This window comes from Coenobita brevimanus, chromosome 28, assembly GCF_032717465.1.
Source record: "Coenobita brevimanus isolate Jiangsu-jjx chromosome 28, ASM3271746v2, whole genome shotgun sequence".
NCBI lineage: Eukaryota > Metazoa > Arthropoda > Malacostraca > Decapoda > Coenobitidae > Coenobita > Coenobita brevimanus.
In genome coordinates, this window is record NC_136981.1 from 4618731 (window position 1) to 4640234 (window position 21504).

Below are 21504 nucleotides of genomic sequence, written 5' to 3' on the forward strand. Positions count from 1 at the left end.
ACCCTTTTCCCCATGCCTCGCTGTGCCACAGCAAGACACTGGCAATTGCATGGAAACAATGGAGTAATTGCTTGCATGTGGCTGACAGAGCTGGTTGGCCAGTCAGACTGGGTCTAATTAACAACAACAATAAAGTCCACAACTAAACTAATTTATTTAACTTGGAAGGATCTTGGAAATAAATAGTTAATGAATGATAAAACTTGATTCTTGGATTCAAAAAGTCCCCTCCAAAGTACGCATAAGCGTCTATACAGACTTAGAAATAAATAATAAATATGTAACTGAACTAAGGTTAACCTCTTTAATCCAAGAGTGCACTGTGTTTATATTCTTGGTATCTCCCGATGACTATACAGTACAACAAGCTTGATCCAGCCTCGTTTTATCCACACACTTACTCAACGTTAACTGGCTAACCACTCTGCACTAGCTGTATCTTTTTAATCTGGATTTTGTCTAGATTAAATGAGTGGTCAGGACACATCACAAATCTACAATATAATACTGAATACTGTAATGAATATCAGTATTCATGCACATTACTGATGTTCAAGTCATGAAACATACGCAAGTATAGCCATGACAGTATACATGTGCAAGGTGACTGAGAAGTAAGGTCTTGTAAAGAGAGGCTAGAGGGATAGTGAACATTCTACAGTACAATACCGTAAATTATTTTATTTTCTTTTGCCTGTAGTTTTACTGCAATGCACAACAACCACAGAATATCTTGATTCTTGTTAAATTTACAACATTAGACAAACTGCAAAGAAATTATCAAAACACCATTTTATATTATATACATGGGATGAAACAAGCCTTTGTCTGGCTAAACATGGGTTTTTAAATAATCAGTTTCTTAATAAAATTCTTTCATTCATTCATCGTGTAATCCAGTGCTCACCATGAGAAGCGTAGGAGCCCAGGGCTAGGCAAGATGGTCCTGACACTTAAGATAAGCGACCAGCCTCACTCATCCCTGAGCGGCATTAAGTGAGTAATAAACCCCAACCACTCCTTGGATGCAAAATAACTTCATTAAAATTTAAAAGGTGGGGGGGGGGGGAAGTTTTGTAACATTGGCTAGACAAGGAAGTTTCATTCCTTTTGTAATGAAATGAAAGTCTCATTAAAAATTTAAAGCTACATTCAAACTGATCTCCCAGAAAGTCTCCCTATATTTCTGGTCCATTCCACAAGAAAGAACCAAAAATTTGTAACTCATCACACACTGCTTTCTGTAAAAATTTTCCTTCTTTAGACCAAGAATTCTTTACCATTAACAAAATAAGAGCAATGACTGGAGAACTGTGAGGTGATGTGAAGAGCTCATTCTCTAATAATGGCTTGCCACAAATGTCTCAAGGTCGTGTAACACAGGAAAATGGAATCTTTATTCCAGACATAAGGTTCCCTGCTCTAGTTCCCTTTGACAATTGCAAGAAATTTTAATTTGGGGGATTTCGTTATAAAGAGCATGATTTTCAACTTTACACATTAACAGTTACTATTAACCCTATCCCATAAAGGGGTGAGTGTAAATTCTGGCTGTGGCGCGTAACTCTTGCTCGTGAGCTTTCAAAACAGTGACGTAGAGATATTTTACTTCTAACGCTCATAGGAAAGTTACTATTCATCACAGAAAGGCCACTTTGGTCTCGTTTTGAAGACGAAGACTTTTGCTTTGTCATACATTGTTCAAAAAGACAATATATACAAATTAAAATGCAAAAACAGTGAGTAGAAGTTAGCTGACATGCTAAAGAGTTACACTCCTTTAAAAAATATTAGCCCCAAAAAAACTGTTCAAGAAGTAATAATATTTTTTGCTTCAATACGTAGCAGAATAAATTTCCTTTCCAATAATGCATCATTTGTTGTATTTTCTTAAATAATAACGCCGCATATATACGTGAGAAAAAGGAGCATAAGTGTTTGGCGGGAAGTCAAAAGGTGTACATCCTACCTGTGAGGAACCTCACACCACACTGAGTCAAGCAAACCAAGTGAGCACGCACGCACCAGCTGTGGCAGGCTTAGCTCCACCCACTTTTGCCCGTCAACCAACAAAAATGACGACTCCCTGAATATTTCTTTAGAGCTTACATTGGATGATGGGCAAAGTTGTCATACTGACGTCAAGAGGTTGACAAATGCATGACGACCCAGGTCGTCATTGGTAAGTCTAAGGGTTAATACAACTTAACCCTTTATTTCTCCAAAGCTGTTGCTACTACTCACCCTGTCCAAGGGTGTGAAAAGAGGTCTGGATGATGATAATGATGATTCTCATAAGCCCCTCAAACACTGCTAGGCTACAGTAAAATACACTACCCCTGGTTCTTCTGTACAGAAGTCAAAACAGGCAATAGTTATGGAGTATCATGCAGTATTTTTCCTATCAATAGTACTGAACCAGGTATGATATGCAGTGTGCTGGAGCAAAAATCAGAAGATTTACATTTTTATTACAAGATTATCAATCTAATTTCATGCAACTGTGGCTTCAAAACTGGCAACTGTAAATTCACCAAGACAAGAGGACAATAATCCTTTACCAGCAAACAAGCAGACAGTACGCAAGACAATCGACCATGGAATGAACTCTACGATGAAAGTAGAGAATATCAGTTGCAGGTCATTAGCTACATTAACCCTACTTAATTCAAACCACTGTATCCTTCCATCATCTCACCTAGTTCGACTGACTAAAAGATACCTGAGATATCCCTTGTTTTCTTCCTTCTCAGCCAGACTCTTAATGGATGCCATGAGAATATCATCATAGCCCAGGAACTCTTCCAAGATAAAACGAGACAGTGCATCTCCAAAGCACGGGTCTTTAGCTGGGTCCAATGTAACAATCTTGACAGGGATGTTAAGACGTTGGCGGGTGGCAGGGGAAAGACGAAGGAATCCATACTCCAGGCTGTATTCCACCATGTACTCTTCCTCAGGCCATACTGTGAAGGTAGAGAGGGACAAAGAAAGGTCAAAAGACACACAGTACAGGCTATACTTGTTATAAGTCTAAGATGAGCCCAACAGGCCACCTTTTCCATAAAATTAGTACTTTAAATTGAGGGAACTGGTAAATCAGCTTTAAAAATAATTATGGAAATTTATTTTATTTCTATTTACGGTGGACTCAAAAGGAAAATGGAATGCCATATGAAGACCTGTTGAACAAGCCTTCTTTTAGTGATACATCCACACACTGCTAATGGCTATACTTTTTGCAAGAAGTATACAAAATATTTCTTACTATATCATCAAAAGACAATCATGTCATTTCTAGCTGAGGTAAACTTGCTGTCAATCTCACTTCCTCAATTTCTTATGCTTTCTGTCCCAGTTTAACCTAATTCTTTACAGGTACCTCACCAGTCTTTGTTTGAAACTAGAACCAAACATTACACATATCTAGCTCTTAATTATCTCATCATTCACTTTTACTATTTCACCATTCAAATTTTCACTTTTGCCAAGTCCTACTAATAATTATCTCAAACTTCCTGAGATTGAAAAATCTGTTCATGTTACAGATCCTAAATACTGTACTAGGCGATCAATGCTCAGGCCCCCAAATAATGCCAACAGATTCATTATTATTGAACTACCTTTCTTTTCTTTTCTTTTTTTTTTGTGAGGAAGAAGAAACCAAAGGCTGAACCCGCAAAATGTTCCAAGGAAGAAAAAAAAATACAAAGGAGAGCCAAATTCAAGATCTATTCATTTCGAGATGCCTGGACACACTGCGTTTGAGAGACTGGAGATCATGGGAAGTAGGAAATACAGAAAGAGGGAGACAGTTCCAGAGATGACCTGTTGCATAAATGAAGGACTGGGAGTAACGGTTAACTCTTGCATTAGAGAGTTGAACAGAAAAGGGATGAGAGTTTGTTCCCAGACAGGAGCTACGTGCCCGTTGTAGAGGTGGAGGGATGCAAGCAGACATTTCAGAGAAGCAGCGACCATTGAAGTGGCAATAGAAAAGAGATAAAGAGACAACAGTGCGGCGAAGACACAGAGATTGAAGGGAGCCAGTAAGAGGAGGAGAGTTGATGAGACGAATAGCCTTTGACTCCACCCTATTTAGAAGAGCTGTATGTGGGGAGCCTCCCCACACACGAGAGTTGTACTCTAAACAGGGGCAAATAAAACCCATTTATAAAGTCATCTACTGTGCAGGGGTAAAGAAGGCATGGAGTCGGCTTAGCACACCTAATCTCTTGGATGCAGATTTTACAAGAGATGCAATGTGATCTTTCCAAGTCCTGTGTGAATGAAACCCCAAGCATGTTCAAGACTTAGTACCTTTTATACAGGATTGAGCTGGATATTATTAAAAATTAGTGGGTACTCCTGTGGAAGATTTTGACAGGTTGATAGGTGTAAAAACTGAGTCTTTGATGCATTACAAACAACAAGATTATTTTCACCAAGTCAGAGATACAAGCCAAGTCAGACATTAGGTATGCCATAGCCTCATCCCTTGTTTGCTGAAGTAACTGCTGAGGTGGACGTTGCGGGAACCGAATGGAAAGGTGAAGGGTGGAATCATAAGCATACGAGTGGATAGGATTAGATGCACAGTTTAAAAGATCATTGATGAATAAAAGGAAGAGAGCTGGTGATAGGACAGAGCCCTGAGGAACACCACTGTTGACAGATCTAGGAGAAGAACGATGGCTGTCTACAACAGCAGCTATAGAACGACCAGAAAGGAAGCTATAGATGAAGGCACGGACAGGATAGAAACCGTAAGAGGGCAGTTTGGAAATTAAAGATTTAGGCAAGACTTGATCAAAAGTCTTTGAGATGTCAAGTGCAATGGCAAAGCTTTTGCCAAAGTCCCAAAAGGAGGATGACCAGGAGTCTGAAAATTAGGTGAGATCACCAGTGAAGCGTCCCTGACAGAACCCATACTGACGACCAGAAAGAAGGTTGTGATAAGAAAGATGCTTTAAAATTTTTCTGTTAAGAATAGACTCGAAAACTTTTGAGCCACAGGATATCAAAGCACTTGGATGATAGTTAGAGGGTTGGGAATGGTCACCTTTCTTTGGTACTGGTTGAATGAGAGCAAACTTCCAGCAAGAAGGAAAGGTACAAGTTGAAAGACAAAGGCAAAAGAGTTTACCTAGACAGGGTGTAAGCACAGAAGCTCAGTTCTTGAGGACAACAGGAGGGACCCCATCAAGCCCATATGCCTTGTTAGTACTGAAGCCAGTGATGGCAGAAAATATATCAGCTGAAGAAATTTTAAAGTCAGCCAAGAGGAAATCAGAGGAGGGAAGTGATGGAAGAAGAGCACCGGAATCATCTAAGATGGAATTGGAAGAGAAAGTCTGAGTGAAGAGATCTGCTTTATCAGTAGAAGAAATAGCTACAGAGCCATCAGAGTAGAAAAGAGGAGAGAAGGATGATGAGGTAAAGCTGTTAGAAAGGTTTTTGGCAAGGTGCCAGAAGGAGTGGGATGAATTCGAGTTGGACAGGTGAGAGCATTTAGTATGGATTAAATTATTTTTAGCAGAGCGAAGAACAGACTTAGCACGATTCCGGGCAGAAACATAACAAAGATGTGATTCAGGGGTGGTTTGGCTCTGGTACCTTTTATAGGCCCTCTCCTTGTTGCGGAAAGCATTAGAACAAGCATGACTAAACCAAGGCTTTCTTGCATTAGTCAAAGGATATGAGAAAAGAACGTATGCTTCCATCCCGAGAGAATAACCTCCGTAACGCACAAGGCGCAATCAGATGGCTCCCGGCCATGGAAGCAATAATCATTCCAGGGAAAATCAAATAAGTACTGCCTGAGGGCCTCCCAATCCGCAGCTCCAAAGTGTCACAGACGACATTTCTTTGGAGGGTCCACAGGCCGTACCGGAGCAATAGGACAAGTTAAGGTAATAAGGTTATGAAATGAAACTCTGAACTTAAAAACACTTTAGTCTATGTCATTCAAGTACCATATATGTGATACTATTTGAAATATGAATTTAAAGATGTCTGCAGGAAATTAAATGCTGCACTCCCGCCAGCATGGCACCGAGTAGCTGGACATCAATTGGCTCCTGCATTTATCCAGTGAAAATATCATACTCGATAACTGAATGCATATTCTTAATTCTCCTGAAATACCGGTCACTCCAAAGATTTTATTGTGGCACTTAGAAGAAAAATATTCGATAATAAGCTTCACATACCGTACTCAATGAGCTGAAAGACAACATTGCAGCCATTACTTAGGATTCATTGTAAAGGACATTTGGTAGTGTGGAACACCATAATCAAGTATGTTTAAACACTGAAGGGGATTGCTCTCAGTATCATTTGTAACTGTTAATAAACTGCCATGAACTGATGAAAGTAAGCACAGGTACAAAATTTCACTTAAATCTGTTCTTTAATAACAAAAATAAAAACACTCTTTTCTCATACTGCAAGATATGGAAACATCCACCACTGGCAGGCAATTCCCCTCCTCCCTCCGCAAAAAAAAAAAAAAAAAAAAAAAAAAGACCTCTTCCTCCCCACATCACCTTGCACAAATGAAGACATAGCATGATTCTTGCCTAAACTATCAAGAGAATGGTACCTGGCTGCAATTTTTTTTTTACATAACAGAACAGAGGAAGAAAAAACAAATGAATAAAAAAATATAATAATTCATACACCAGATTACTGGTTTCCCCCATTAAAAATCTCTAATAGTTGAACCTGAACAGCTGTGGGTTGAAGTTTAGGGGGAAATACTCTGGGGAAGCGAGTTCCAAAGAGATGCAATTCGGGGAATAAAAGATTTCTGATAGGCAGAGGTTCTACAATATGGCAGAGTGACTTTCAAGTCATGAGTGCTACCAGATGCCTGTGTTGCACAGGGAAAGACATGGAGAGGTGGCACAATGGATGCAACTTCATCTGAGCATTTGCCATAAACGTATCTGTAAAATAATGCAAAGGAGGCAACATTCCTTCTTACTTAGTCAAATTGTGACTAGGAGCCTGGTTTGATGGGCTGTTCATGTGCATGCCTTTTTTTTTTTAACTCAGGAGAGGCTTCACTGCCCCCTGCGGGATTAAATAGAGTCATGATTATCTTTTCCGCAGCCATTACAAGTCTGCAATTGTTCCTCCAAACCTACAAATTAGCCAATGGTGGTCAGGAGTGATTTAACTTCACTCTCCCAAACTGATGTCTGCTTCTCGAAGTGGGCCTGCAAAAACCTGTTTTCACAGTAAGAAATTTCCTTTTCCCCAAATGAGGGGTCTCACAGTACTGGGATAGTTACTGCACTGTATGAATGAAGTCAGTAACTATAAAATGTGTAACAGTAAGGGATGCTGGTCGGGCAATGGGGTTTCTAAATCCCTGTGCCACATTCTAGTACAAAAGGATATTGCAAGCTACAACTTTTTGTAACAATCATTTGAGTTACAAAATCAGAAGAGCTGCATACTTTGAAGTAATTACAGTTAACTTTACCAATGCTTCAAGATCAAGGTCTTACCTGCTTTTGCTAACATTTCTAGTGGTTCTTTCTTGGGGAGGGGTAAATCATGCTGGGGTGGAGGTGTGGTGGTGTCATCCTTGGTGTGGTTAGCAGTGATGCCATCTGATACAGAAGGCTCAGGCACTTCACCTTCCTCACTTTTAATTTCCATAACTTCATCTCTTGGCTCTTTCTCTGATAGATTTAAGTGCTCTGAAGGTACTGAAATATTACAAAATAATTTGGTGACATTAACATACAGTGTATATGTCATCTCTAACACTATTGTAAACACTGTGCTTAAAAGAAAATGAAATGCTGTTAGGTGCCATGCATCTTTAATGGGTGCACTTAAAATATTAAAAGCTATATGAACACAATGATGAAAATAGTCAGTGAGCCTTTACAAAAAAAAAAAAAAAAAAAAAAAAATCAATATCAAGATACAACCTATTAAAGAGGCTGGCACCACATCATAAGTGTATGTATCAGCTGTTTTTGAGATAAGACTCTGGGCTGCAGGCCTACACACATACTCTCATGTATTTGTTTTTGCTTTGTTAAATTTTCCTTGAGTACACAGTTGTACGCTAAGAATGGGCCAGGTAATTAATGAATGAATTATGGTGATCAAAAAATGCCTTAAGAAAAACTAAATATGATAATTTCAATGACTCTTTTTCTCCTAAGCTGAAAGGGAAAGGGAAATGTTCCCTCGAGCTAGACCTTATTAGATCATATAGCCCTGCTAGGTGACAGGTTGACGATACCCCTCCCGGCATGGCAGCTACCGGGTGTGGCTCGAACTCATGATCCCCCAGTCCCAAGTCCGATGTTCTACCACTGAGCCACCTTGCCCCCCACCCCCTCAGCTGAATAAAATCATTTGGCAGTAATTGGCAATGAACAAAGATTAACTGAACTGAAAGACCTAAAAATGGTGCAAATTAAACCAACAAATATGGAGATACTTACCACCAGAAACATTATGCATGCTGAACTCTGTATCGCCATGTTCAACAGGTCCTGATAAATAAATTAAGTGTCAAAGAAAACTTTCATAAGTACTGCACAAAATTAATAAAATACAAAAATAGTACTGCATTATATAAAAACTAAGTTAACTATATATACCATAACTCTCTCTCTCATATACACCTCACTGACAATTTTTATTCGTGAATAAAATTACAGTAAAACCTCGATATAACGGACTTCAATAGACCAGAATTTGCATTCATCGGAATCGAGGAGCTACCGGACTAAATTCCTACATATCGGAAGAAGTCCGATAAAGCAAGAAGCAGTCCTTCAGCTATGTTCACCACAATAAGGTAAATAATAGACATGTTTATCGGTGTACAGTACAGTATTATTATAATACATATTATACCATTTGATTAATATAGTGAAGTTATAACACAGTACAGTACAGCAGTGGTAGTTTCATTCATTCACTGCCAGACGCCATGTATCCCAAACAGGGTGGCCAAGGGCTTAGAGTTAATTGTTTTACAGGGAGGGGCACTAATCCTCCACCAACCCCACTTGCCACGTAGGGAAAACGTAATGCCAACAGCATCTGGTGTTCCCAGGTGGTCACCCATTCAAGTACTAACCAGACCCAACGTTGCTTAACTTCGCTGATCGGACGGGAAGCGGCGTACTCAACGTGGTATGGCCGTTGGCAAAGCAGTTTAAAAACCATTCGTGCGATCCAGACTATTGTCTGATATATCGGAAAAAGTCGAGGTTAGCAGGGGGAAGTCCGGATGTCACTTTTAACAGAAGTTCGCATTTTTCAGAATGGCTTGGGCCCCAATTAGTTCGTTATAGTCAGGTCTTACTGTACTAAAAAGCTGAAGGAAAATATACAGTATTCTAATTTAATGGCCTTTAAAGAATTTAAAGCTTGTAATACTAGGGTAAAACGGGGTAACCGCCGCAAACAGTGGTTTTGCTAAATACAAATCCCCACATACGGAATACTGACATTTTTATTGCTTTGTCTATACATTCAGCCCTCCTGCTAAAGATATTGTACTTTAATCGTTTTTGTAAAAAAAAAAAGAAAAAAAAAAAAAAAAAAAAAGCCCACCACCCCACAGGTTTTAGAAAAAAAAAGTCTTGCGATGAAATTATCCTGCACGTCGGGTTAATTTCGTCACAACCTAATTATTGTTATTATTGCTGTAATATCGTTATTATAATAACACACTACACATCAGACACAATTACAGTAACTATAACAAGGCTTAGGTAGTCCAGGCTATCATACAGTATGGCCCGTGCCATATATTTGGCGAACTTTACATCGATGGCATCCACCACTGTTTCACCAATTGTTTCATGGTTGGTAAGTTGGTCGGAGGGACTCCCACAGCACAAGTGCATGGCACGGTACTGTTTTGTTGTGTGTGTGTGTGTGTGTGTGTGTGTGTGTGTGTGTGTGTGTGTGTGTGTGAGAGAACAATGCAAACAGTTCTGAACCACTTTTAACCTGAAACATGTAAATAATTATGGGCAAATAGAATGTTTTTTTCCAGTTTTTATTGATGCAATAAATGCTGAAAACTTTTGGTAAACACTTTCATTTCTCCAATGCCATTTTTCTGCACAATGGATCAAAACTTCACATGACCTTGACAGGTTGCATTCCTCTAAAACCTATGCACAACAAAAGCCAAATCTATGGAATAGTTTGGGAGCTATGGGTCTTTGTCGCAGCAAAATTTTCTCTAAAATCTAAGCACAACAAAAGCCAAATCCATGCAATAGTTTTTTTTTTTTTTTTTTTTTTTTTTGTCCAACTCTGGCCATAGGCTTCACAGCCCGCTTTCATGGCCCAGTAGCCCTCCTGCGTACTGCACACCTCTACATGTCACCACTTTGGTGCTAACACCCACCATCTATACTGAATACATGCTAGGGCTGTCTCATACAGGACTGGTGTATTGGTATGAGCGGGTGTTTTTACAACATGTCGGCGGGTCTTCTGGTAGATCAGTAAAGTCTGATTTTTATGAAATTCAAATCCTTAAACTGTTCCCTGCCCCAGCAGGATTTGAACCCGGGTCCGTTATGACTACAAGCCACCTGTCTACTGATTGAGCTATGGGTCTTTGAAATGGACCTTATTGGTGTTGCTGCGAAATTACCCCACAGTGAAATTAACCTGTTATACCCTACACATGTACAGTGCCAAACAATGTATCTGTACAATACTAAAACCAGGTTTTCTTATCATATAATCATCCCAGTTGAAACAAAAATCACATAAATGTTGACTGACAACACGAGTCTGGCACTTGAACATCCCCACTCCCTTCACTGTGAGACATCTCCTAAGCTGAATAAAACCTTCTAATAATGATGAGGATAACCAAAGACCCTGGACTCAAGGGGTTATGGACAAAAATAAGTGGCATAATACTTAAGTAATACTTACTAAGAACTTGTTCTTCCTCAATGTTCTCCATACTGACTGATGACTGCTCCTCTGTCTCTGGACTTCCATTCACCTCGCTACTGTCAACCTGAAAAAGAATGTTAAATTCCAATAATTACATTATACAAAGGCAAGCAGTATCTAGTTTAACTGCATCATCATCATCATCATCATCATCATCATCATCATCATGATCTTTCTTCTTAACCAAGTAGCTATGAGTGAAGTGGATCCAGAGAAAAAAGAGAGAGAAAGTATGAAAGTGGGTGAACATTCAACAGTAAACCCAGTAAAATGGATCAAACAATCATTCACACATCACTGAAAACAATACACAGTAAACATTTCATCTGGATAAGAATAAATTATGCTGACCAAAGCTATGGCTCCACCACAGCATCCATAAACAGGAAAAAAAAAGAAAAGAAAGGATGAAAAAAAAAGAAAAGAAAGGATGAAAAAAAAAAAAAGCCTTGACATTAATACCAGAATGTGCAAAGATCTAATACTGTATTTAGTATGGATCACCTTCACCAAGACTGTAAAGTCCATAAAACATGTAACATTTAAACTTAGTGCTCATTAACTGCCCAGGAGTTACTCTTGTATTATACTGTTAACAGAAATACACTTAAACCTCCTGCTTACCAGTATAACCATTCAAAATACAGTATAGGAAAGTTTTCCAATTACTCTTTTCCCCTAAAGTGATCTTACTTTAAACTTACAGTCCTTTTCAAATATGTTTACAACATCGTACTCTGGTAGATTTCAACTATCAATCTCCTCAGGCACCTCATGTCCTATTTGAACTCTACAGTTCACCCTGCTTCCTCTCGTTCACCTATAATGCACATAGAAATTTAGCTAAACACAGTTGACATCAAAAGTCCCGTCACCTTTCCTGGCTTTTCTCTCCACAGACCTAGAAAATCAATGAGATAAATTCACAGCAACTGACAACAATTACTTTTATAAAGCTACAGATCAGTATCATTTATGCTGGTTCTTGATGATTCATCACACTGATTTTCAGCTCTATGGAGATTTGAAAAAAAAAAAAAAAAAGGGCTGATGCCAGCTGTACTTATCTATATTATCTTTCAACCCATGCCACTCACAGACATTTACAAAACTCTGGCTGTGTCCGTAAAGATCCTGTTCACCATCATCCAGCAGCAAAGAATCTTCATTTATCAAAGCTGAAATAGTTCACCCTTTGACACTAATCATGAGCTCCATATCCCCTTACAACTACATTTCAGACTTTTCTCATTACCCAATCCATATACAGATCAACCATGGGAACATTGTAAACCTCTCTGGAACCAATGATTTACATCCAAATACTCTCATGCACCTCTCACTACATACATACATACATCATCTACTCCAGAGTTGCTCCATGAGGAGTGTTGGAGCCCGGGGCTAGGCCAGTTAGTCCTGACATTTAAGATGAGAGTGACCAGCCTCACTCATCCCCGAGTGGCATTACATGAGCAATAAACCCCAACCACCCATTGAATATAAACCTACACCAACTCAATCCGGTCGGAGTGCCATAATTACCCACTAAACCACCCGGTGCCATCGTTTGGTTATATGGTTACAACCCAGCTTCATTAATCGTTTCCTTGTGTACAGGAAACCATTTAGCTTGTCACTCACTGTAGAGTCACCAAAAGATGGAAGGAAGAGGAAAGAAAGAAGAAAAGAAGGACATAAGAGGAAGGAAGCAAGGAATGAAGGAAGAAAGAGAGGAAAGGGCAGCCACCCGAGAACAGCACTACATCGAGTGAAAAGATGGTGCAGCAAAATGTTCTGTCATACCTGGTGAGGTGTGGATGCAGTGGTGCTGCCTCCTTCACCATTCACTGAGCTGTCCCCGTCTGTCACCACCGGCTCACCTCCACCAAACAACCTGGAAAACAACACACTGCTTAATTGAATCATGTAAGCCTAATATAACCAATGAATATACAGTACACACAGTACTTGCACGTCTTTGTGTGCAAAACTAAGGCAGTATGTGCAAAATGCCATAAAATGAACATTATTTGAAAAATGCTTCTAGAATACAGTAAAATATCATAGTATATTTGGATGTCAAGGTTCATGTAAATGATGCAATACAGTACACATATCAGTGATATGTGATGCAAAATATGTTAGAGGATGAATTAGGTCCCAAAGCCTGACTAAGGAAAGGTACTAAACTGCTAAATTCGTGCCAATGACCAAGATGATAAATTCATTTTTTACTAATAACATAGTACCAAGTCCGTGTGTCCGACTCCAAGTACACACTCATTTGTTCATTCTCCGAGACCTAGCAGTTCTCCTACATACCAAACGCCTTCATAAATCATCACCTGAACACTAACATTCCTTGTCCAAACTGATTACATGCTATGACTATCTCATTCAAAATTCATGCGAGTCTTAATAAGAGTATTCCTATGACAGGTTTGGGTCTTAACAGATTGCTAAGACTAAAACAAAATTCAAATATCCAAACTGTTCCTAGTCCCATTTTAGAATCAATTTTTTCATCTTTTCTGAGTGACAGCCCAACTTGACCATTATCTCTGTAATCAATTCACCAGACGTCAAACCCAACACCTTCTTCAGCTTTCCTTAGAACACTTGAATTCTGCCTTCTTTAACCTTCAGAGATCTACGCCAATCAGATGAGTCAGCTGATTTACCTGTGTGGAGCTTCCCTTGCTACTGTCAGCTGGAACCATTCTAATGTTGTGGTGCATGTTAGCTACTGTACCACAAAAGCTACATTAACCAGGATATTTAAAAAAAAAAAAAAAAAAAAAAAAAAAAATCCACTCACTCGATGTAGTGCTCCTCTCGGGTGTCTACCCTTTCCTCTCCTCCCTCCTTTCCTTCTTTCCTCATCTGTCGTTCTTTACTTCACTCTTTCCTCATCCTTCTGCCAATGGGTGACTTTACACTCCCTCTTTTGTCTTCCTTTCCTTCATTCTTTCCTGTTCCTTCTGCCTATGAATAACTATACACTGAGTGGCAAAGCCGGATGGTTTCCTGTACACCAGGAAACCATATACTATGCTGGGTGGTAACCATATAACTAAATTACGGCGCCTGGTGGTTTAGTGGGTAATTAAGGTGCTCCAATTGGACTGAGCCTTTGAGTGTTTACATCCAAGGGGAGGTTGGGGTTACTGCCCACATAATACCATTCAGGGATGAGTGAGGCTGGTCACTCTCATCTTAAATATCAGGACCAACTTGCCTAGCCCCAGGCTCCTACGCTCCTCATGGGGCAACGTAGGATTGGATGATGGGGAAAAAAAAAAAAAAAAATCAGATTTCAAACACTTTCCATGAAGAACACAGGGGATAGAGGTCAGAATCCTGGTGCCGCTGTACTCACTGCAGTCAGCTAGACTTTTGTACAAAAGCTCTCTGAAAGCCTCAGTCCACTCCACTGGTACAGCCCCAATAATCCAGGATTTCGGGAATATTCCCCATCAAAAGTTTACTGTTCATTCATTACTATACAACAATATGTAATATGAACTAAAACAAAAGTTTAATAAATATTTCAGAGAGCAACAGAACTGCTAAGGCTACGTACATGATGAAAAGTCTCCTGATGGTACAATATTGGATAGGATGATGTATTTGACAGAGGAGACTGGGCATCAAAAAAGCATAATATTTTATGGGTGATGTCTTACAGCACTGCAAATGTTAAAATCAGGATATCCATATGCAAAGACCGTCATCTTTCAACAACAGAGTACACTGATCAGTCCTCTAATTCAATACTGGTACAATATATTAAACTAAAGAGAAAGATGTAACGTCAACTCACATGTCAATATCAGGGCCCAGTGCACCAAGGAATTCCATCTGTCTCTGCTGCAGTCGCTCTTCCTTCTCGTAACTCTGTTCCACAGTGTAGTCTTCACCTGTAGGATGAACAGTGTACTGTGTTGTGGTGCTGCATGGCCTCATAACCTCATGCACAGACATGATAATAATACACCTGTATATTCAGATGACCAAAATTAAAAACACTTTGCAAGCAACAACATGCCTTTTCAGTATATTCATTTAGGATAAATATTCCAACACAGCATCATAGAAATAAGAGAATTAGCTCAAACAAACAAAACAAACTTTAAGTTTCAAAAATTCTTTTTACCACATACCTGTTACTTCATATAAACAACTACTATAGATTACAACACATTTATTGAATAAATCAATATAACTCAAAATGAAATATGCATGGAGAATTATACTAATAGTATTTTTTGACTGCACATTAGATTAGGGTCGGGATCTGGGTCACTGTAATGTGTGACTGTAAGCCAAGGCTGTATAACACGTAAGTGCAATACAGAAGCAGGACCTTGATCCAAATTATTATGAACAGCTTCTTGCAAGAGAGGAAACAGAACAGAGAAGCTAAGGGAAATGACAGGTTTATGAAAGTAAGTTATGTGCAATACCAAACATGAAGCATTCAAACTGCAGAATGGTTTGACGGTACAGAAGATTCCTGTACTTTTTTTTTTTTTTTTTCCTGAGCAAAAATAAGCTGGTATATACAACTGTGCAAATTTTTTTTCTGTGTAAATACAGACTGGCTTATATAAATGTGTGAATTTCTTTTTCCTAAGTAAATATAAGCTGGTATATACTCATGTGTGGAATAGAGAGAAAGGGAAAAACAAGAGAAATGTCACCATACTATTACTGTATTACCCTTCTACAGCAAAATTACTTCAGAGGTTAAAGAATGTATGGTGATTAATTTGAGCAGGTGTCTCCCCTCATTACTGCAATAAATACTGTAATTTCATCCCACTGTACCCTCTCAATTAATGTTCATACCAGAGCATACTTCTGGGTAGACTTACTAGGGTTACGAATGACCTCGACTCTGAGAATGCCATCCCTGGGCCAGTGGTCACGCACATGATCCAAGCAGGTAATAGGGGCACGAGTGAAGGCCAGATGGATGTAAACAAGGAGGAACAGAGTTGTCAGAGCCTGTAAAGAAAGAAGTCATGATAAGTGAATACCGTAGTTAATGCCTCAAATCCATGTGAAACCCTTGTTAATTTCTTCATACTGCTACCTGGTGATTGAATTCAACTTGGGAAAGGCCTCTTGCATTGGAGGAGTTTATCAAAGTTGTACTGAACCTGTGCAGCTGGAAAAGCCTATCCTAGGCTATGCAAGGGCAGAATAAAAAGGATGGCCCTGAGCTTGTAAGTTACCATAACAAATAAATATCAAGAACAGAGTAAAAAAGATGCCCCTAAGCTAATGAGAATAAATGAATATCATCCCCCTACTACTCTGGACACAACACTCTCCATCACTCACACTGTCCATTGTTGTTCTTCCATACACCTTACGGTACCTACAATATCAGTACTAAAACAAATTTATGGCAAATGCTTTAAAACTTATATCATCATCATTACCATCTAATCCAGTGCTGCCTCACAAGGAGCGTAGGAACCTGGGGCCAGGCAAGTTGGTCGTGATATTTACGATGAGAGTGACCAGCCTCACTCATCCCTAAGTGGCATTACATGAGCAATAAACCCCAACCACCTCTTGGATATAAACCTGCACTCGCTCAATCCAAATGGAGCACCTTAATTGTCCACTAAACCACCAGGCGCCACAATTTGGTTATATGGTTACCACCCAGCGTAGTAAATGGTTCCCTGGTGTACAGGAAACTAATTGGCTGGTCACTCAGTGTAGTCACCCATAGACAGAAGAAAGAGGAAAGAATAAAGGAAAGAAAGGCAGAAAAGGATGGAAGGAAAGAAGGAAGGACGAGAGGAAAGGGCAGGAACCCAAGAGCAGCACTACATCGAATGACTGGATGGTGAGCGCCCCCACTGTAGAGGAAAAAGCAAGTCCTGTTTTTTTTTTTTTTATACATTTATAAGAAGCACTCACGGTAATTAAATATGATTACCCTGCATTACAGAATGCAGGGCTTTCAGGATAAGAGTCCAAAAAATCATACAGACAGAAACAAAAAAAAGCTATAAATGTGACCATGAACATTACCTACTTCATAAAAGGTGATGCAAACACTATGTGCCTGTAATATGGGCAAGAGGTAGCTCTTTTGAACTTATCTGAATCAACTACATAAGACCAATTTATGATAATGTGGTTGCTACTACAGTAATTAACTACTGAGAACATTCAACACCTTCGAGTAAATGTTACAATATTTTCTTACTTTTAGTAAAACGGTGAATTCAATGAGTCTTCTCATAGGTGGGGGGAAGGCACGGGCATATCCCACTGCCAGCCTAAAGAAAAGTGCCTGGAAGAGTCTCTCTCTTACATTGGCCAGTCCTCCATTGTTATTGTTATTATTATTGTTGGGGCGGTTCTGTGTATTGTTGCGGTTCTGATTACTGTTGTTGTTATTATTGTTATTATTTCCTGCAGAAGCATTAGCCTCCTGCTGTGGTGGAGTCGGTGGTGTGCCAGAGGGAGCAGAATGAGGAGGGGACTGAGTAGTGGTGGAGCCATCTGCTGGTGGCGAAGGGGCATGCTCTGGCAGAGAGGTGGTGGGGGACGTCTGATCTGATGAGTCGTCAGGAGATGAATCGCTTCCAGGAGTACTGGAGAGTGACTGTTCAGATCCTGAGGCAGTGTGGGCAGACTCCTCAGTGGAGGTGGTCAATACAGAGGCAGAAGGCACAGTTGCAGAGATGCCTGGAGAAGAATTTAGTTCAACAGATGAGGAATCTGAATTCATGGAGTCTGAGGATGATAAGGGTTCATTTGGAGTTACTGTGGGTTGTGGTGGTGGTTGTAAGGTGTGGCCACAGTTCTCTGACTCCATCCCTGCTTGTGCTGGACTGCTGGCAGTGGTTAGAGAGTCTGAGGTGCTTGCTGAGTCACTCATTCTACTTGGTATATTTCCTGAAACGACGACGAAATATTCAGTAACTTACTGTATTATAGAAAACAGATACCGTACTATACTATATACTAAAGAAAACCCACTGTCCCCCCATGAGATCAGTGAATGGAGCACATTAAGATCTGCTTTAACATCCCTACTGTTTAGGAGTTAATTTTTCATTATTTTTATTTTTAATCTCATATGCCTAAGATCATTTAAAATACGCGGTGATCCATATACTGTATAACACTCTTCCTCCACTCTGTTGGGTACCTATTTCTTATGTGCTGCTGGGACGGATCAGTCAGCATTATCCAACATCGTGTAGCTATCCATTTTCTACTCCCACTGCCATATCCACATCCACATTAGCAGACTGAGCTGTCCCTGCAACACATAAAATATTGCCAGGAGAGTTTCTATTATACCACAGCACTATTAACGGGCCACCATGTATATTCTCACTGCTGCTTGTCCATCGTGGCATTGACAGAAATCGTAGACTTGAGGCTCACACATCTCAAAACAAATATAGTACGCAAATCCTGTTTTTGAAAATTTAACTGAAATGAAAAATAAACTTCTAGCACCTGACAACAAGAGTCGGTAAATTTTTAGAAGTAACCAACGTTTTCTTTTAGTATTATTTTTATGGTTTCCAATGCAAAATACCGTGTTTTAATTAGTTTTGACCTTCATTTTGGGGGGAAAATCCCCCTTTTGTAATTTTGAGTAAGATTTCTACCCTCGTCTTTCCTGAAACAGACTATAGTTGTAGTAGTAAAGTAAAGGTCTGTATGGCTGAGCAGACCCATCAGCCACAGGCATGCAGTTGCTTCTGCAGGACCACCATGAACCAGTGTTCCCTAGAAGTGCCTTGCCACAGCAAGGTGCAGTGAAGAGTGTGGAGGTTTTGTTCTTTTATGGACATTGCTTTTATCTCTCTCCATCCAATGTACAGGGGCACCGTCACCATGTTATTTGGTTATATGGTTACTACCCATTGTTGTGAAATAGGCAGGACTGCATGATTGGGTGATGGTTGCCACTGCTTACCACAGGATGCCAGTAATATAAAGGTTTCCACCATCAACAGGCATCTTTATAAAGTATCCCTGGCTGATATGGAAGACTACTGTATTTCATTTTCCATATGTTTAATCCATAAGGTTTTATCAAGAGGCTGCAACGGATGTACAGTAAGACTTCTTATGCTGCTCCCCCCCCCCTCCCCTCCTTTTTTTTTTTCCATAGTAAATATTGGAAAGATTGCCAGCTAAAATTCTGTAGCTTAAAATGTAGCTGATGTAGCATTGTCACCCAGATAACAGTACCATTGATAGGGAATTAGTCAATACTTCAGAACTCTAACACCAGCGTATATAATATGGATTTACAGTCAAGTACTCACCCCATCCCACTCCTCCAAGTTTAAAAATTGCTGTGTTTTTTTCCTGTATATTTTTTTATGTATTAGTAGACTTGGTCTTGTTTATGATGAAACGTAACTTGGATTATGATGTTCTTCATGACTAATTTTCCTCAAATCTTTCAGGTATAGAATGTGACTAAGAAGCCAAAGACCATTATCGTGTCCCAGTTCCATCAGTGAATGTGGTAAAGTGAAAAGCATTGCAAGAAGGAATAAGGAGAGATAGCCTAACCTAAGCCACTATATGATGACCCCTACAAAATTAGCTCCCCCAACTCAAACTAGCCTTAAAAGGTAAGTCTTGGTTAGAATAGTTCAGGGACATAATATAATGAAAATCGGTAACGTTGGTTACTTCTAAAGTTACCCAAAAGTCCTATGGCACTATAATGAAATGGCACGAAAAACAAACACGTAATACAAAACAGCTGTAAAAGAAATACACTGTAGCTACTGTACTATAAAATGATGCAATACTAAAAAGTGGGTCTAAAATTTTAGAGATCTGAGCATTAAAAGTAGTCTCGAGCTGAATACAGGCTTCCATAACTGTCTGGTGGTAAAGCAGCAAGAATATATTGATAATCACATCCTCACACTAATGACATTTAACAGAAAAAAAATTATGGACCATGAGGTTACCCCAGCTGGACTATAAATGTATGGCATCCACAGTTGGACTATAAATGTGCAGCATCCCAGACAGGTTAATTTTGTATTTTTTGGTTCAGGTAATGAAAAAAGTTAGCTCTGAGTTCAATTTTTCCACATATGCTACCTGGTAGTCCTTTATTTACAAATTCTAAACTTGACTCACATTTCCCATTTCCCCACATATGGCACTTTCTTCTTCAAATTAAAACCCTGGCTTGGCTTTTAAACTTTCATGGGATTCTACTTTAAATTTCCCAACAACTTACTTAGCTCTCACTTTCCACAGCCATCTTGAAAGCCTTCACCACTTTGTGGGAAGTTACGAATGTCATTATAAGAACTGTCATGCCAGTACAGGACGTTAACATACAAGCAATTTCCACTGGAAATGAATGTTAAAATAGGATGAATCACATAAAAGAAGAAAATTATGTATCATGTCAAAATTACTTTGTGCTTGACTCTATAAAATCACCACACAGGTCAGAGCCTGAGGATACCAGAGTTAAACTCTATGAAAGCCTAAGTTAGGTCTGAATGCTGCTAAGGTTATGTCCAGTGCATATCATTACACAGTAAAAAATTATCTTTTTATTATTCTGAGGAAATATCAGACAAAAATCTTCATACTGATGACTTTTCCATGGAAACATAAACGAGAACTAAAAAATAAAACACCAAAATACATCTGAAAACTTGAGGCTGTTAGCTAATTCTACACCCTATTTCAAGTTATGCTTTGTGTACAGACAGAATAAAATTTATATGAAATGAAACTTGTTTTGTGAGGTTGCATTCTGTAATACATGATCAGACAACAAGCTTAATACTGTGCAAGAACTGGAGTTTTATTCCTTCCTAATACGAACTTCCTAGTTACACTTGGGTTTGGTGTGACTGGTATGGCAGGCACGACTCCAAGCAGTGTCTTGAATTAAATCACTGGATAAGGTCTTTCGTTAATCTTCTACAAACGAATTATGAGTGTCTAAATTAAAGTATGAAACGGTGAAATATCAATGAATACTGAAACAGCACCTTAAAACTCCCGACGTCTCAATCCAAGTTTGACGATCACGCCCTATAAGCTCAAAAATTTCCCCACAAGAACATAAAGTGAAGTTCATTGACCACTATGCTTGCAAACACACAAAATTTAATAAATACCTGGTTAGTAAAATATCCCAACGTATGTTTCTAATCGATGGCTGGAGACATATCAGCTGATTGTTTATGCTCCCATAATGCATCTGGTGAAGGGAGTACTAACCTAAATATTATTTTCACCGAATCGTATAAATTTATGAAGATCAAAGCAAAAATTTTTAATCATAATAAGCCTGAATAAATTATACACAACTGAAAATATCTTGTTTAGTGAAATTAAATACGCTGTTTTTCGAGTTTCGATAAAATGGCTGTATTGTCGCATATTTGGCGATATATATATATATATATATATATATATATATATATATATATATATATATATATATATATTTTCCACAGTCCAACATTTTCCTATCTGAGGATC

The 21504-nt window shown here is 39.1% G+C and overlaps 1 protein-coding gene and 1 non-coding gene across 2 annotated transcripts in view; both read right to left on the minus strand.

The window, feature by feature from the left end:
• LOC145394697 (uncharacterized) overlaps positions 1-21211 on the minus strand; it is a 28005-nt gene extending 6794 nt beyond the window's left edge. Inside the window, exons 1-9 of the mRNA XM_080268477.1 lie at positions 21138-21211; positions 17207-17901; positions 15852-15984; positions 14798-14894; positions 12778-12868; positions 10948-11035; positions 8475-8525; positions 7518-7721; positions 2723-2966 (exon numbers count right to left, since the gene is read on the minus strand). Of these exons, the coding sequence (XP_080124603.1) occupies positions 2723-2966; positions 7518-7721; positions 8475-8525; positions 10948-11035; positions 12778-12868; positions 14798-14894; positions 15852-15984; positions 17207-17884 (1586 nt within the window). The 5' untranslated portion in view covers positions 17885-17901; positions 21138-21211. The remainder of the gene's footprint in view (positions 1-2722; positions 2967-7517; positions 7722-8474; positions 8526-10947; positions 11036-12777; positions 12869-14797; positions 14895-15851; positions 15985-17206; positions 17902-21137) is intronic.
• LOC145394873 (5S ribosomal RNA) lies at positions 9070-9188 on the minus strand. Its single transcript, XR_013896515.1, has one exon. It is a non-coding gene; the product is annotated as a 5S ribosomal RNA (ribosomal RNA).
• Positions 21212-21504: the final 293 nt, after the last annotated feature.